This window comes from Rhinopithecus roxellana, chromosome 8, assembly GCF_007565055.1.
Source record: "Rhinopithecus roxellana isolate Shanxi Qingling chromosome 8, ASM756505v1, whole genome shotgun sequence".
Taxonomy (NCBI): Eukaryota; Metazoa; Chordata; class Mammalia; order Primates; family Cercopithecidae; genus Rhinopithecus; species Rhinopithecus roxellana.
In genome coordinates, this window is record NC_044556.1 from 129842511 (window position 1) to 129856111 (window position 13601).

The window sequence follows — 13601 nt, forward strand, 5'->3', positions numbered from 1 at the left end:
TGAAATTTGTGCCAAGTCTAAGCAACAAATGAGTTGCTCAGAAGCATTTTAAGGTGATTACTTGCAAGAACAAACACCTTCAAACTTTTCAGAATCACTCATTGTAACCGGTATCCAAATTACAATTTTTAAAATCTGTTCACTCCAATCATACAAAGTCCTACAAGAAGTTGTATATTTGAAGGTGATTTGAGCTTTTTTTCAATAATTATTCAGACTTTACACGAACTTAATCGACCTTCTCTGAGTGTGTCTAAATTTGGTTAGGTATTTGCAGATTAGCCACATCTGTAAACATGGTATATGGAGGTGAAACAATTAGCTTTTACCATGCTTATTCCAGAAAGTCCAGAAAGCATTCTAAATCAAATGTAGAGTACCACGTCATATCCAGAATAAAAGTAAAAATAATGGATCACAACTTAAAATCACAGTGCTGTCTTTAATCAAAAAACTTGTTCCTCACTGTGCACAATGTGGCACTAACATGGTCTTCCGAACAGTGCTGCTTGGTATAAAATCAAGAAATATTATAGACCAGGAATAAGGTTATGTTTCCTATGGGTACATTTCGGAAAAGAAAATACATCCAAAGAATATGACTGTAGACAAGATTTTGTACAACCTCAACAGGTGACAAAATTTAAAACTAGGTAACCGCCTTCATAAGGAACTTGAAACTAAAATTTTTGCCACGAAAACATGACATGTGCAAAAGTTATCTCTGGCCATCACTCCTGCTAAGGACACTGGGAAGGACATGCTCAACGTAGCAGTCGATCAAAACGATTCCAGGGAAACTGCGCAACAGCCTGGGGCCGAGAAGCGAAACTTGGTCTTCTTCACCCTGGTCTCACTCCTTTTCCCGCAGATTTGGTACTGGGAGATAGGACGGGCGTCTCCTATATGCAGGCAAAACTTGCCACGAGCGGCTAGACTTGGGACAGGCAATTTGCCCTGCCACCCTTCTGTCGCCCCCACCCCTCCTTTAATTAAGGCCGAAGGCAGAGACGTCCTCCTCCCCCTTCTCCTCCTCTTTGGTGCCTCCAGCCAGGAGGCGGGAGCGACCCACAGCAGCTGACCCAGCTCAGGCACTGCCTCTCCCATAGCCCTCAAGACACACCATGGGCCCAGAGGCAGGTTTGCTACACAGCAGCGACGACGCAGGCGGCGGCCCCGGCGACTCGCAACTGCCTCCCTGACCACAGCGACCACCGGCTAACACACCCGAGAAGCCATCGCCGCCACCGGCAGGAGAACCTAGGGTCCATAAAGCCATCTTCGCGATCGACTAAAGCTACGTCAACAACTATGGCGGGCGAGGGACGGCGGGCGGAGGCGGTGCGGGAAGGATGGGGGGTGTACGTCACTCCCAGGGCCCCCATCCGAGAAGGAAGGGGCCGGCTCGCCCCTCAAAATGGCGGCAGCAGCGATGCGCCTGCGTACGGAACTTCTCTGTCGCGCCAGGGCCGGCGGGAAGTGAGGTTCTCGGAGGAGCCGCCAGAAGTGTACGGAGACTTCGAGCCCCTGGTGGCCAAAGAAAGGTCCCCGGTGGGAAAACGAACCCGGCTAGAAGAGTTCCGGCCCGATTCTGCGAAAGAGGAAGTGAGAGAAAGCGCGTACTACCTTCGGTCTAGGCAGCGGCGGAGGCTGCCGCGACTCCAGGAAGCCGAGGAGATGCAGACGCGAAGGGCTACCCGCCTTCAGCAGCAGTACTCACAGCAGCCTCCGCTACAGCCGTCTCCCGTTACGACCAGGAGAGGGCTGCGGGACTGTCATTCCTCTGAAGGTGAGGACCGCGGAGGTAACAGTCCCAGCCGCGAGCCAGGGAACGCGCGGGGGCGGGCGCGCGCCTCCGTGGAGCTCATCCCCGCCTGGGTACTAAGTACTGGGTACTCCTCAGCCCCCTCTGGACGTGTGTCGCCGTGCAAGGGCCACCCTGACCCGCAGCGGGGAAGGAAGCGCCGATCCAAGGAGTGGAAAGATGGTCGTATGGAGCGACCCGGGCAGGGCTGGGGCACTCTGCCCAACATCGGGCATCAATTTAGGGGAGTCAGGGCTGCCTTTTTTTGCAGGCCTTCACGAGGGGACAGCGAATTACTCCAGGTTCGGTTTCATTTTGGTTTCCTCTACCCTGCGCATGTTTCTACGGAAACCACTTCCATTTCCTTTTTTAACACTCACAGGCCAGAGTCTCCAGCTGAGGATCTAACCTTTCAGTCGTTTTGCCTCCCCACCCAGGTGGGGAGAGAGAAAGGAGAAATTTTATGAGTGGGCATTTCGAGGGATTGCTGAGTTTAGTTAATTGATTTGAGACCTCACCCAATACTTACACCGAAATGGGGTAACTCATTTTTCCTGAACTCATGTTCCCCAGTGTCTGATAAACTTGAGCTGATTGCTCTTTCTCCAGTGTGGTGGTCCCTGCCAAAAATCTGCCACTTTGGTGGCCGTCACTGTAACCTCAAGTAGTCTGGCAAATCAGGCTGGCAAAGCAACCTGAAAAATAAGACTATTAATTAGTTTTCGTCTAAATGGACAAAAGGGATGCTGACAGAGTGAATGTATAGTGTTAGGTAAGTCATAGGTGAATCCGTTTCCTTAACCTATCCTCTCCCACCCTGCCCTCCCCCCCCATTTTGGGACCTAACACTGAGTCACAAATGAAGTTTCGTGTTAGTCCCACGTAAGGCACCTGTGAGGTAAAAATCAGCGGATCTGAGTCACAATGGGATGACATAGTTTGTGGTAGACTATTGATATGCGGAGGAGTGGGTTTTCAGCTTACAGCACGGTGATAGGCTGCAAGTTTACCTGCTGACTCGTGAAGGTACTGACAGATTTGAAGACTTGATTTTGGCAACTTTATGTTAAAGTTGTGTCAGTTACTTTTGGGTGTAGCAACTCAAGACAGTTTAGCCCATATATGTATGTGTTTTATCTCTTTTAAGATTACAAAGTTTTTGCAGACAAGGAGCCTATCAGATATATTTGATAGTAATTTAAGTACTTGGTTTACTTCAGTATCTTTCAGTACCTGGAAGAATGCTTTGCACAAGGTAGGCAATAAATATGTTACATTGTATTGAGTCCCCCAGAGCCTAGTGCGGTTATATAGGCTAACATTTTTTTAACAAGTAAAGAATTTACCCCTATTTTATTAAATCTTTAAGGATCTAAACATTTTCACTCTTCTGCATTCTTCCACATCGTTTGTGACTCTCTACCCCATCTTTTTGATTTTCTGAAGTAATATATTTTTGTAAAACAACAATGGCAAATATTATTATGTTCTAATGAATTAGTTGTATTCTGTCCCAAGAGGAATTCTGACTAGTTTAATTTCTAAGTTTTGGTAAACCTAACCACCTGTTTCTAAAGAAATGAATTTCTTGCATTTTTGCTTATGTATTGTTACAAAAATGCATAATCTGTGCCGTGATCTCCCAGGTCATATATTCTGGATTTTAGCTCTTGTTACGTCTGTTTTTTAGAGGATGAACCATCTTCCGAAACCGATTTAAGCCAAACGATTTCAAAGAAAACTGTCAGGAGCATACAAGAGGCTCCAGGTAAGAAGAGTTAACTTTTTGTTTTTCTCCTTACCTACCAACTTTTTAAATGTTCATTGAATTAAGCAATGTAAATATGTGTAAAGAAAAGACAAGGGCAGACATGTGAGTACTCAAGAGTACCAGCCACCCATATAACCTTGTAAGATAGATACTATACCAATTTCAAAGAAGAGAAACCTGAAGCACAGAGAAGCTAAGACAATTCTGTAAGATCACATATGTGACTGAGCCAAAATTCAAACCCAGGTTTGTCTTCTCCAGAGCCCTTTCATCTTCCAAGTGCCTCACTATCATTCTCTCGTGTCATAACTAGCTACTCAGTAAAGTTTGTTAAATGTCAACTGAATGAATATGTCATACTGTCCTCTGTTTAAAATGGATTAAGTTTTTCTTTTTATTATTATTATACTTTAAGTTCTAGGGTACATGTGCACAACATGCAGATTTGTTACGTATGTATACATCTGCCATGTTGGTGTGCTGCACCCGTTAACTCATCATTTACATTAGGTATATCTCCTAATGCTACCCTCCCCCGTACCCCCACCCCGTGACAGGCCCCCATGTGTGATGTTTCCCATCCTGTGTCCAAGAGTTCTCATTGTTCAATTCCCACCTATGAGTGAGAGCATGCAGTGTTTGGTTTTCTGTCCTTGAGATAGTTTGCTGAGAATGATGGTTTCCAGCTTCATCCATGTCCCTACAAAGGACATGAATTCATCCTTTTTTATGGCTGCATAGTATTCCATAGTGTATGTGCCACATTTTCTTAATCCAGTCTATCATTGATGGACATTTGGGTTGGTTCCAAGTTTTTGCTATTGTGAAAAGTGCCACAATAAACATACATGTGCATATGTCTTTATAGCAGCATGATTTATAATCCTTTGGGTATATCCCCAGTAATGGGATGGCTGGGTCAAATGGTATTTCTAGTTCTAGATCCTTGAGGAATCGCCACACTGTCCTCCACAATGGTTGAACTAGTTTACAGTCCCACCAACAGTGTAAAAGTGTTCCTGTTTCTCCACATCCTCTCTGGCACCTGTTGTTTCCTGACTTTTTAATGATAAGCCATTCTAACTGGTGTGAGATGGTATCTCATTGTAGTTTTGATTTGCATCTCTCTGATGGCCAGTGATGATGAGCATTTTTTCATATGTCTGTTGGCTGCATAAATGTCTTCTTTTGAGAAATGTCTGTTCGTATCCTTTGCCCACTTTTTGATGGGGTTGTTTGATTTTTTCTTGTAAATTTGTTTCAGTTCTTTGTAGATTCTGGATATTAGCGCTTTGTCAGATGGGTAGATTGCAAAAATTTTCTCCCATTCTGTAGGTTGCCTGTTCACTCTGATGGAGTTTCTTTTGCTGTGCAGAAGCTCTTTAATTAGATCCCCTTTGTCAATTTTGGCTTTTGTTGCCATTGCTTTTGGTTTTAGATATGAAGTCCTTGCCCATGCCTGTGTCCTAAATGGTATTGCCTAGGTTTCCTTCTAGGGTTTTTATGGTTTTAGATCTAACATTTAAGTCTTAAATCCATCTTTTTTTTTTTTTTTTTTTGAGATGGAGTCTCGCTCTGACGCCCAGGCTGGAGTGCAGTGGCCTGATCTCAGCTCACTGCAAGCTCCGCCTCCCGGGTTTATGCCATTCTCCTGCCTCAGCCTCCTGAGTAGCTGGGACTACAGGCGCCCGCCACCTTGCCCGGCTAGTTTTTTGTATTTTTTAGTAGAGACGGGGTTTCACCGTGTTAGCCAGGATGGTCTCGATCTCCTGACCTCGTGATCCACCCGTCTCGGCCTCCTAAAGTGCTGGGATTACAGGCTTGAGCCACCGCGCCCGGCTTAAATCCATCTTGAATTAATTTTTGTATAAGGTGTAAGGAAGAGATCCAGTTTCAGCTTTCTACATATGACTAGCCAGTTTTCCCAGCACCATTCATTAAATAGGGAATCCTTTCTCCATTTCTTGTTTTTGTCAGGTTTGTCAAAGATCAGATGGTTGTAGATGTGTGGTATTAAAATGAATTAAATTTCCTTCATGGTAAAATCTGGACACAATGTGATCAGTCTTTTCAGTTTAACACTGTGGTTTATCAAATCTAAGATGCCATCAACTATAAGAAACACCATCATTGTTTTATGTACCACCTAGTAGGGGGAAATGCTGCCAATTTTTTGGTAATTTTTAGTAATATGCCATAATTATATGATGCATCCCAATTTCAAAGATGTTAAAGTGTTTTTAAAAATTGTCTTAAAATCAATGTAACATGGAAGTAGGCTACATTTAATAGTTCACTTAAGTTTTAAAAGCTGTTTAATATATTTTAAAAAGCTGGAGAAAGGATCAAGTCCTGTTAAGTTATGAATGCTTTGGGTTTTAGTTCCATTTAATTTTCAATTTTTTTTTGATATCAGGAAAGCCTCAGAATAATAAATGATCATAGCTATTAAAATTGATAATCCTTGGTTTTTAGTACCCAGATCCTGACTTATTTATCTGTTTCTAATAAGATTATGCTTTATAATGTGAACTATTCTATTCTAAACTTAGAATAAGTATGTCTGGTTCAAGTTCAGTTTCAAATAAAAACACCTTTATGCTAATTTTGTTTTTCTTTTTTCTTTTTTGAGACAAAGTCTCGCTCTTTTGCCCAGGCTGGAGTGCAGTGGTACCATCTCCGCCCACTGCAACCTTCACCTCCCAGGTTCAAACGATTCTCCTGCCTTAGCCTCCCGAGTAGCTGGGATTACAGGCGCCTGCCACCACACCTGGCTAATTTTTGTATTTTTAGTAGACATAGGGTGATTTCATCATGTTGGCCAGGCTGGTCTCAAACTGCTGACCTTAGGTGATCCACCTAACTTGGCCTCCCAAAGTGCTGGGATTACAGGCATGAGCCATCACACCTGGCCTATCCTATATTCCTTGAATAGTCTGTGTTACTGTGTTAAGATTATAAACTATCTTAGAAAAATGCTTTGAGTAATGATGCTATAATCAGATTTTCTGGGCCATTTTGGGAAGCCATAATTTTGAATTTATTTACGGTAGATTTTATTGTATACCTGGGAAAGCAAAAATGTCAAATTTTTAATCTAGAGTAATTTATTAAAATTATGGAGTTAAGTAAATTGGTATAATGAAGACTACTGAGTGCTAGCCTCCAGACTGTTATAAAACATTATGTAATAGAATGTCTTGAATAGTCTTTTTGGAGTTTATGTTAGGCTTATATTTAAGGACTGCTAATGAGGTACACCATGACTGCATGAGGTTGTGGGAAGAGCATTGGACCTGGGTGAAGTTACTGACCCACCTTGAGCCTTAGGCCTCTATCTGTGTTATTTGCCCTGCATAACTCACAGGGCTTCTGAAGAAATGAGATAGTATATTTGAAATCACTTTGTCCAGTAAAACATGCAAGTGAGGTTTTTTTTTCTCATAGCACTTTACAAGAGATGTGAAATTCATACAGTTTTGCTTAAGTGTATCCTTCTTCTCAAGAAGCTTATGCTATAAATGGAAATTGAAAATGTTTACCAATGTAAGTGACAGATTAAATGGAATCTGTACATAGATTACCTGAACTGTATCAATAGCATACTGTGCATTCACTATTACTAGAAATAAGAGTATGTCTGTCTTTGAGAGGTTTGAGATACTCAGGGTTTTCTTCCTCTAAAAGGTGTTTTTTACTACATCTAATACTTGGCATATTCCCATCCCATGCCTCTTAATGAAAGGAGAGTTTAGGGAATTATTAAATGCTTATAAAGTATAAGAGAAATTATTTAGATGGAGTCACTCTTTGAAGGAGGACTGCTTTAAGTACAAGTTTAAGGTAAAGATAAGCCCTTCTTCCTCATAGAATGATAGACATTCAGTTTAACTTTGATATTCAAAACAGTGCTATAATTGTATATAAGGCTACCAGTGTGGTCTGAGAGAAAATTATGCAAAGATGCCCTTAAGAATAAAGACCTAGGCCGGGTGCAGTGGCTCACACCTATAAGCCCAGCACTTTGGGAGGCCAAAGTGGGTGGATCATGAGGTCAGGAGTTCAAGACCAGCCTGGCCAATATGGTGAAAACCCTGTCTCTATGAAAAATACAAAAACTAGCCAGGTATGGTGGTGGGCACCTGTAATCCCAGCTACTCAGGAGGCTGAGGCAAGAGAATCGCTTGAACCTGGGAGGCGGAGGTTGCAGTGAACCAAGATCGTGCCACTGCACTCCAGCCTGGGTGATGGAGCCAGAGTCTGTCTTAAAAAAAAAAAAGAAAAAAGAAAAAGACCTAAACCAAAGGGCCACCTTATAAAAAAAAAAACATGGTAAAAATACATCATTTAGTCATCTTGTTATTGAAAAACTTGAAAAATGTTGATTAATTCAGAACAGGAATATAGTTTGAAATCTTCTCATTGTTTGAAATTCCATAATAGAGTTGTTTTCACTTAAAATAGCTGTTAGGTTGTTTAATCAATTCAAGTCATATATACCTACGTAACAGTTATTCTCCTATGGCCAGATTCATTCCTTTCTGGAAATTATGACACTAATTTTGTAATCCAAAAATATATTAGGACAAATTTTATTTAATTTTCCAAAAGTTAAATGGGTATTTTTGTTCTACTAGTGTGGTTTCTAGCTGAATAATCATAAATAGTTGTTCTTAAATGCTTACTATTTTATCATGAACATTTGCTTCTCTAGCTACTGTAGTTAGAGCATTCATTCTCCAGATACTTATTGAGCACCTACTTTGTGCCAGTCTCCATGCTTTGATTTGAGGGTGCAGTGGTGAACAAAAGCAGACAAGTGAGGGAGCCTCCTACCAAAGAAGGGTACTTAATATTTTATCCTCTCATACCTCTGTCTGGTACCCTGTGTCTTTCAAGTACTTTACGTGGGCTACGTATATAGTAGCATATACAGGAAATGCTTCTTAAATGAAAAGATGGGAACTGAAGTAGTGATTGATGTCTGTAGAGTCAGTTTGATTAAACACAGCTTAGTAAAAGCAAACAAACCAAAAACAGATTTTGAGGTTTAGGTTTTAGTTCAACTTGAAAAGGCTAGAAGTACAGAGAAGAAAAAGAGAAAGGCAGTTGTAATATGTGGAGTAACAGGAACTAAAATTTGCCTTTATTATCACGTGTGCAGGGTTTTTGTTTTTGTTTTTGTTTTAAAGAGACAAGGTCTCACTGTCACCTAGGCTGGAGTGCAGTGCAGTTATACTGCAGCCACAAACTCCTGGACTGAAGCTATCATCCTCCTGCCTTCGCCTCCCAAATACCTGGAATTACAGGCACACACCACTAGGTCTAGTTAATTTTTTTATTTTATGTGGAGACAGGATCTCAGTATGTTGCCTAGGCTGGAAAGATTTATTTTTAAAGATACTGATATAAGTTCTAAATACTTGATATGTGAAATACTGAGATAGATATTTCATAGAATCTTAGAGCTGGAATATTTAAGGGGAACGTCAAAGTTCCAGAATGTGGTTTTTGCAACACAGAGCTAAGACATAAAGCTTTTTTATGCAGATGAATGAAACAAAACATAATATAATCCAAATTTTGGTAAGTATTTGGTTTTAGAATATGTTATGTGAGGTACTTGGAGAAAACATACCTTTATAGCTGGTTTTCTAGACTAAAATTAACATTTTAATAGGATCAGCTTTTCCACTAACCCTATGCTATGGAACTACAGAGGGTCTGAAATGAACCATGGCCCACATTAACGTTTTTATTTAAAATTAACTTGCATTTCTTCAATACAAGGTTAAATAGTTAGAATGAGTGTATTAACGGTGAAACCCCGTCTCTACTAAAAAATACAAAAAAAACTACCCGGGCGAGGTGGCGGGCGCCTGTAGTCCCAGCTACTTGGGAGGCTGAGGCAGGAGAATGGCGGGAACCCGGGGACGGAGCTTGCAGTGAGCTGAGATCTGGCCACTGCACTCCAGCCTGGGTGACAGAGCGAGACTCCGTCTCAAAAAAAAAAAAAAAAAAAAAGAATGAGTGTATTAAGTCTCAGGATGTTAACCCTAAATTAAAATATTCCATAAATAATCCACAATGAGGGTCCATCAAAAATGGAGTAGGTAATTGAGTTGGTGCCATAATACAGATTTTGATTCTTAATTGAGCAATTTAGAATATTTTTATTTAGTATTTCTTTCCTTTCTACAGCTACAGTTTGCTGAGAAAAATTGCAAATTTCTCCGTCAAGACTATACATTTTATGTGGCAGGAAACTTGTCTCTAGTTCATTGTCATCACTAGTACACAATAGTTGTCACTTAGAAAACTTGTCTCTGGTCCTCTAGCATAAATAAAAGCTCTGTAAACCTTTGTTGAATAAATAAGAGATTATCATATAATAAAGCTAGTGTGTTTCACATTTTATATATTTTTAAATGTTTTCTCTTCCTGTATTAGCAGTGAGTGAAGATCTTGCAATCAGCTTATGTCGACCCCCTCTAAGACACCCACGATCTGGTAAGAGATTGTTTTGTCTGTTGGCTTACCTTTTCTACAATTCTATTGTCTATTGGCTTACCTTTTCTGTAAATACAATTCTATTGTCTGTTGGCTTACCTTTTCTATAAATACAATTCTATTTTTAAATATGGTTGTACATGTATTCATATGATTCAGAACTCAAAAGTTACTATAAATATACATTAAAAAGTCTCCCTGCCCCTCTGTTCTTCAGCCAGCCAGTCTCTCTTCATCAAAAGCAACCAATGTTGTCAGTTTATATTTTTTGGAGATTTACGGAAATGCATGGATAAAATTATCTTGTCCTTTTTGTAACACAAATTTTGGCTTTATAAACTCTTATTTCTTTTTTTTTTTTTTTAATTAATTTGAGACAAGGTCTAACTCTGTCATCCAGGCTGGAGTGCGGTGGCACAACTAGGGCTGACTACAGCCTCAACCTCTCTGGCTCAAGCAGTCCTCCTGCCTGAGCCCGCCAAGTAGTTGGGACTGTGCATGCACCACCACGCCTGGCTAATTTTTGTATCTTTTGTAGAGATGGGGTTTTGCCATGTTACCCAGGCTGATCTCAAACGCCTGGGTAAGTGATCCACCCACCTCAGCCTCCCAAAGCGCTGGGATTACAGGCATGAGCCACGGCACCTGGCTTTCTTTTCTGCACTTTCTTCTTGTTTATTTTTACTTAACATATATACCAGATATATTTCTATATGCCTATATAAAGAGCTTCCTTTTTTTAAGAGATTTTTTCTTATATATTCCCGTGATTCTTTCTATTAACTATGATGATTTTAAACTATGGTCAGGGACTTTATTCTTCCAGTATACTGCTAACAGAAAATTCAAGATGGAGCTCTGTGGCACAGGATGACAAAATGTCCCTCCCTCAGTTATCTTTTTGACTAAAACGATTAAAAGTATTGCCCTGAAATTGATTTCATGACTCTGAGGAAAACTAGTAAAATCACTCCAAGCAGTCTACTTTTACTTCATTTTCATTGTTGTTTTGGCTCTTAAAGATGCTTTATCATGGGAACTAAAAAGGAAATGTATTTATCTTTACATTGGGTTTGGTAGCTTCCCATTCTCTTTAACAAAGAATTACGTTGATTTATTTGGATAGATCGTTGACTATCCTATTAAGTATTCCAATGGTAAAGATCTACTAAGGCTTTGTTGATGAACCTGTGGTAAAGAACCATATGATGCATTTCCTTTTCAGCCCTAATCATTCTCTTGCCATGTCTCTTGCAGATTCGACCTACAAAACAAATGAAAATACTAAAACGAGTCAATTAGGTTCGTTTATCTCTATTTTTTTTTTTTTTTTTTTTTTCTCCAGGCAGGGTCTCACTCTCACCCAGGCTGGAGTGCAGTGGCATGATCTTGGCTCACTGCAACCTCCCTCCTCCCACTGTAGTCCCAGCTACTCTGGAGGCTTAACTGAGCCTCCCACCTCAGCCTTCGGAGTAGCTGGGACTACAGTCATGTGCCACCACGCCTGGCTAATTCCTGTATTTTTTATAGAGACAGGGTTTCACCATGTTGCCCAGGCTAGTCTTGAATTCCTGGGCTCTAGCAATCCACCCACTTTGGCCTCCCAAAGTGCTGGGATGATTGGCATGCACCACTGCACCCAACCCTATCTCTAATTCTTATAGGGCCTCTTCAAGGGTCTAGATTAATAGAATACAAGAGTATACATATCTAGTCATTGGCTTGAGAATACTAATTTATTATATCAGCTTGTGGGGACATAGTCCCTATGACTAGGACCTCCCATAAATAGCCTTGGTTTTTGTTGTCTGTAGTTATACCTATATTATTGCTTAAATTCATATAAAAACATTTAATAAATCAATTTAGTCCTTGCTAGTCTTCATGAAATTCACACTATTAGGAAAAAGGAGATAACAACTTACCAATTAAGGTTTTTCTCTTGATTTATTTTGTTTTTGTTTTTGTTTTTCTGAGACAGAGTCGTGCTCTGTCACCCAAGCTGTAGTGCAATGGTGCAATCTTGGGTCACTGCAACCTCCACCTCCCCAGGTTCAAGCAATTCTCCTGCCTCAGCCTCCCAAGTAGCTGGGATTACAGGTGCCCACCACCACGCCCGGCTACTTGTTTTGTATTTTTAGTAGAGACAGGGTTTCACCATGTTGGCCAGGCTGGTTTCAAACTCCAGGGTTTCACCACATTGGCAAGGCTGGTTTCAAACTCCCTGACCTTGTGATCTACCCCACATGGCCTCCCAAAGTGCTGGAATTATAGACGTGAGCCACCGCACCCAGTCCTTCCCTTAATTTTTATTTTTATTTTTTATTTTTATTTATTTATTTTTATTTTTTCGAGACAGGGTCTTGCTCTATCACCCAGGCTGGAGTGCAATGATGTGATCTTGGCCCACTGCAAGCTCCACTTCCTGGGTTCAAGTGATTCTCCTGCCTCAGCCTCTCAAGCAGCTGGGATTACAGATGACCACCATGACACCCAGCTAATTTTTGTATATTCAGTAGAGATGGGGTTTCACCATGTTGGTCAGGCTGATCTCGAACTCCTGACCTCAAGCAATCCACCTGCCTTGGTCTCCCAAAGTTTTGAGATTACAGGCCTGAGCCACGGCACGCAGCCCTTTCTTGATTTAGAAAGTGAATTTGATACTTTGTTCATAGTAAGTTCAGTGCCCTTTGCTATAATATGTTTGTTGAACTGGTTTTAATTCATTTCAGTGTCTGGCTGGCTGTAGGACATGACATACCACGATTTCTGGTTTTAAATGAATCTACACTGAATGTCATTGGAATTCGTTTTTTTTTTATTTTAATTTTTTTCTAAATTTGAAGATGAGCCAAAAGGGAAACGCTTCATTTTTCTTTATAAATCATTGCACATTCTTCTAATTCATCTTTCACTTAAGTTCAGTCCACTTCTTTAGATACATAAGAAAACTTTTTAGGCTGAGTGTAGTAACTCACATGTGTAATCCCAGCACTTTGGGAGGCCGAGGTGGGTGGATCACCTGAGAGGTCAGGAGTTCAAGACCAGCCTGGCCAGCATGGCAAAACCCCGTCTTTACTAAAAATACAAAATTAGCCAGGCGTGGTGGTGCTGCGCACCTGTAACCCCAGCTACTTGGGAGGCTAAGGCAGGAGAATCACTTACACGCAGGAGGCAGAGGTTGCAGTGAGCCAAGATTGCGCCACTGCACTCCAGCCTGGGCAAAAAGTAATAAAACTCTGTCTCAAAAAAAAAAAAAAACTTTTAAAAAAAAGATAATTTGGAGCTGAAATAACCTAACACTCTTTGCTAGATTTAAAAATCATTTTTATGAGCACCTTGTAATAAAAACTTTGTTTTTTATTGTCTGAAATTGTCATATTATTTAAATTCATTTTTTTCTGTGATTGTAAATTTAAAAAAGATTTTCATTTTAAAGTAATTTTCTGTGGGTTTAATACAAAGAATGAGGCTGGGCGCGGTGGCCCATGCATATAATCCCTTCACTTTGGGAGG

General features: G+C 40.7%; 1 protein-coding gene across 4 annotated transcripts in view; it reads left to right on the forward strand.

Annotated features, from left to right (window-relative positions):
* The first annotated feature begins 428 nt into the window (after window positions 1–428).
* The window catches only part of TOR1AIP1 (torsin 1A interacting protein 1), a 46879-nt gene continuing 33706 nt past the window's right edge, over window positions 429–13601 (forward strand). Inside the window, exons 1-4 of one of the 4 annotated variants that reach the window (XM_010375656.2) lie at window positions 429–1789; window positions 3495–3572; window positions 10026–10085; window positions 11343–11387. In XM_010375656.2, the coding sequence (XP_010373958.1) occupies window positions 1312–1789; window positions 3495–3572; window positions 10026–10085; window positions 11343–11387 (661 nt within the window). In that variant the 5' untranslated portion in view covers window positions 429–1311. The remainder of the gene's footprint in view (window positions 1790–3494; window positions 3573–10025; window positions 10086–11342; window positions 11388–13601) is intronic. The other 3 variants (XM_010375657.2, XM_010375658.2, XM_010375659.2) reach the window with 3 other exon arrangements.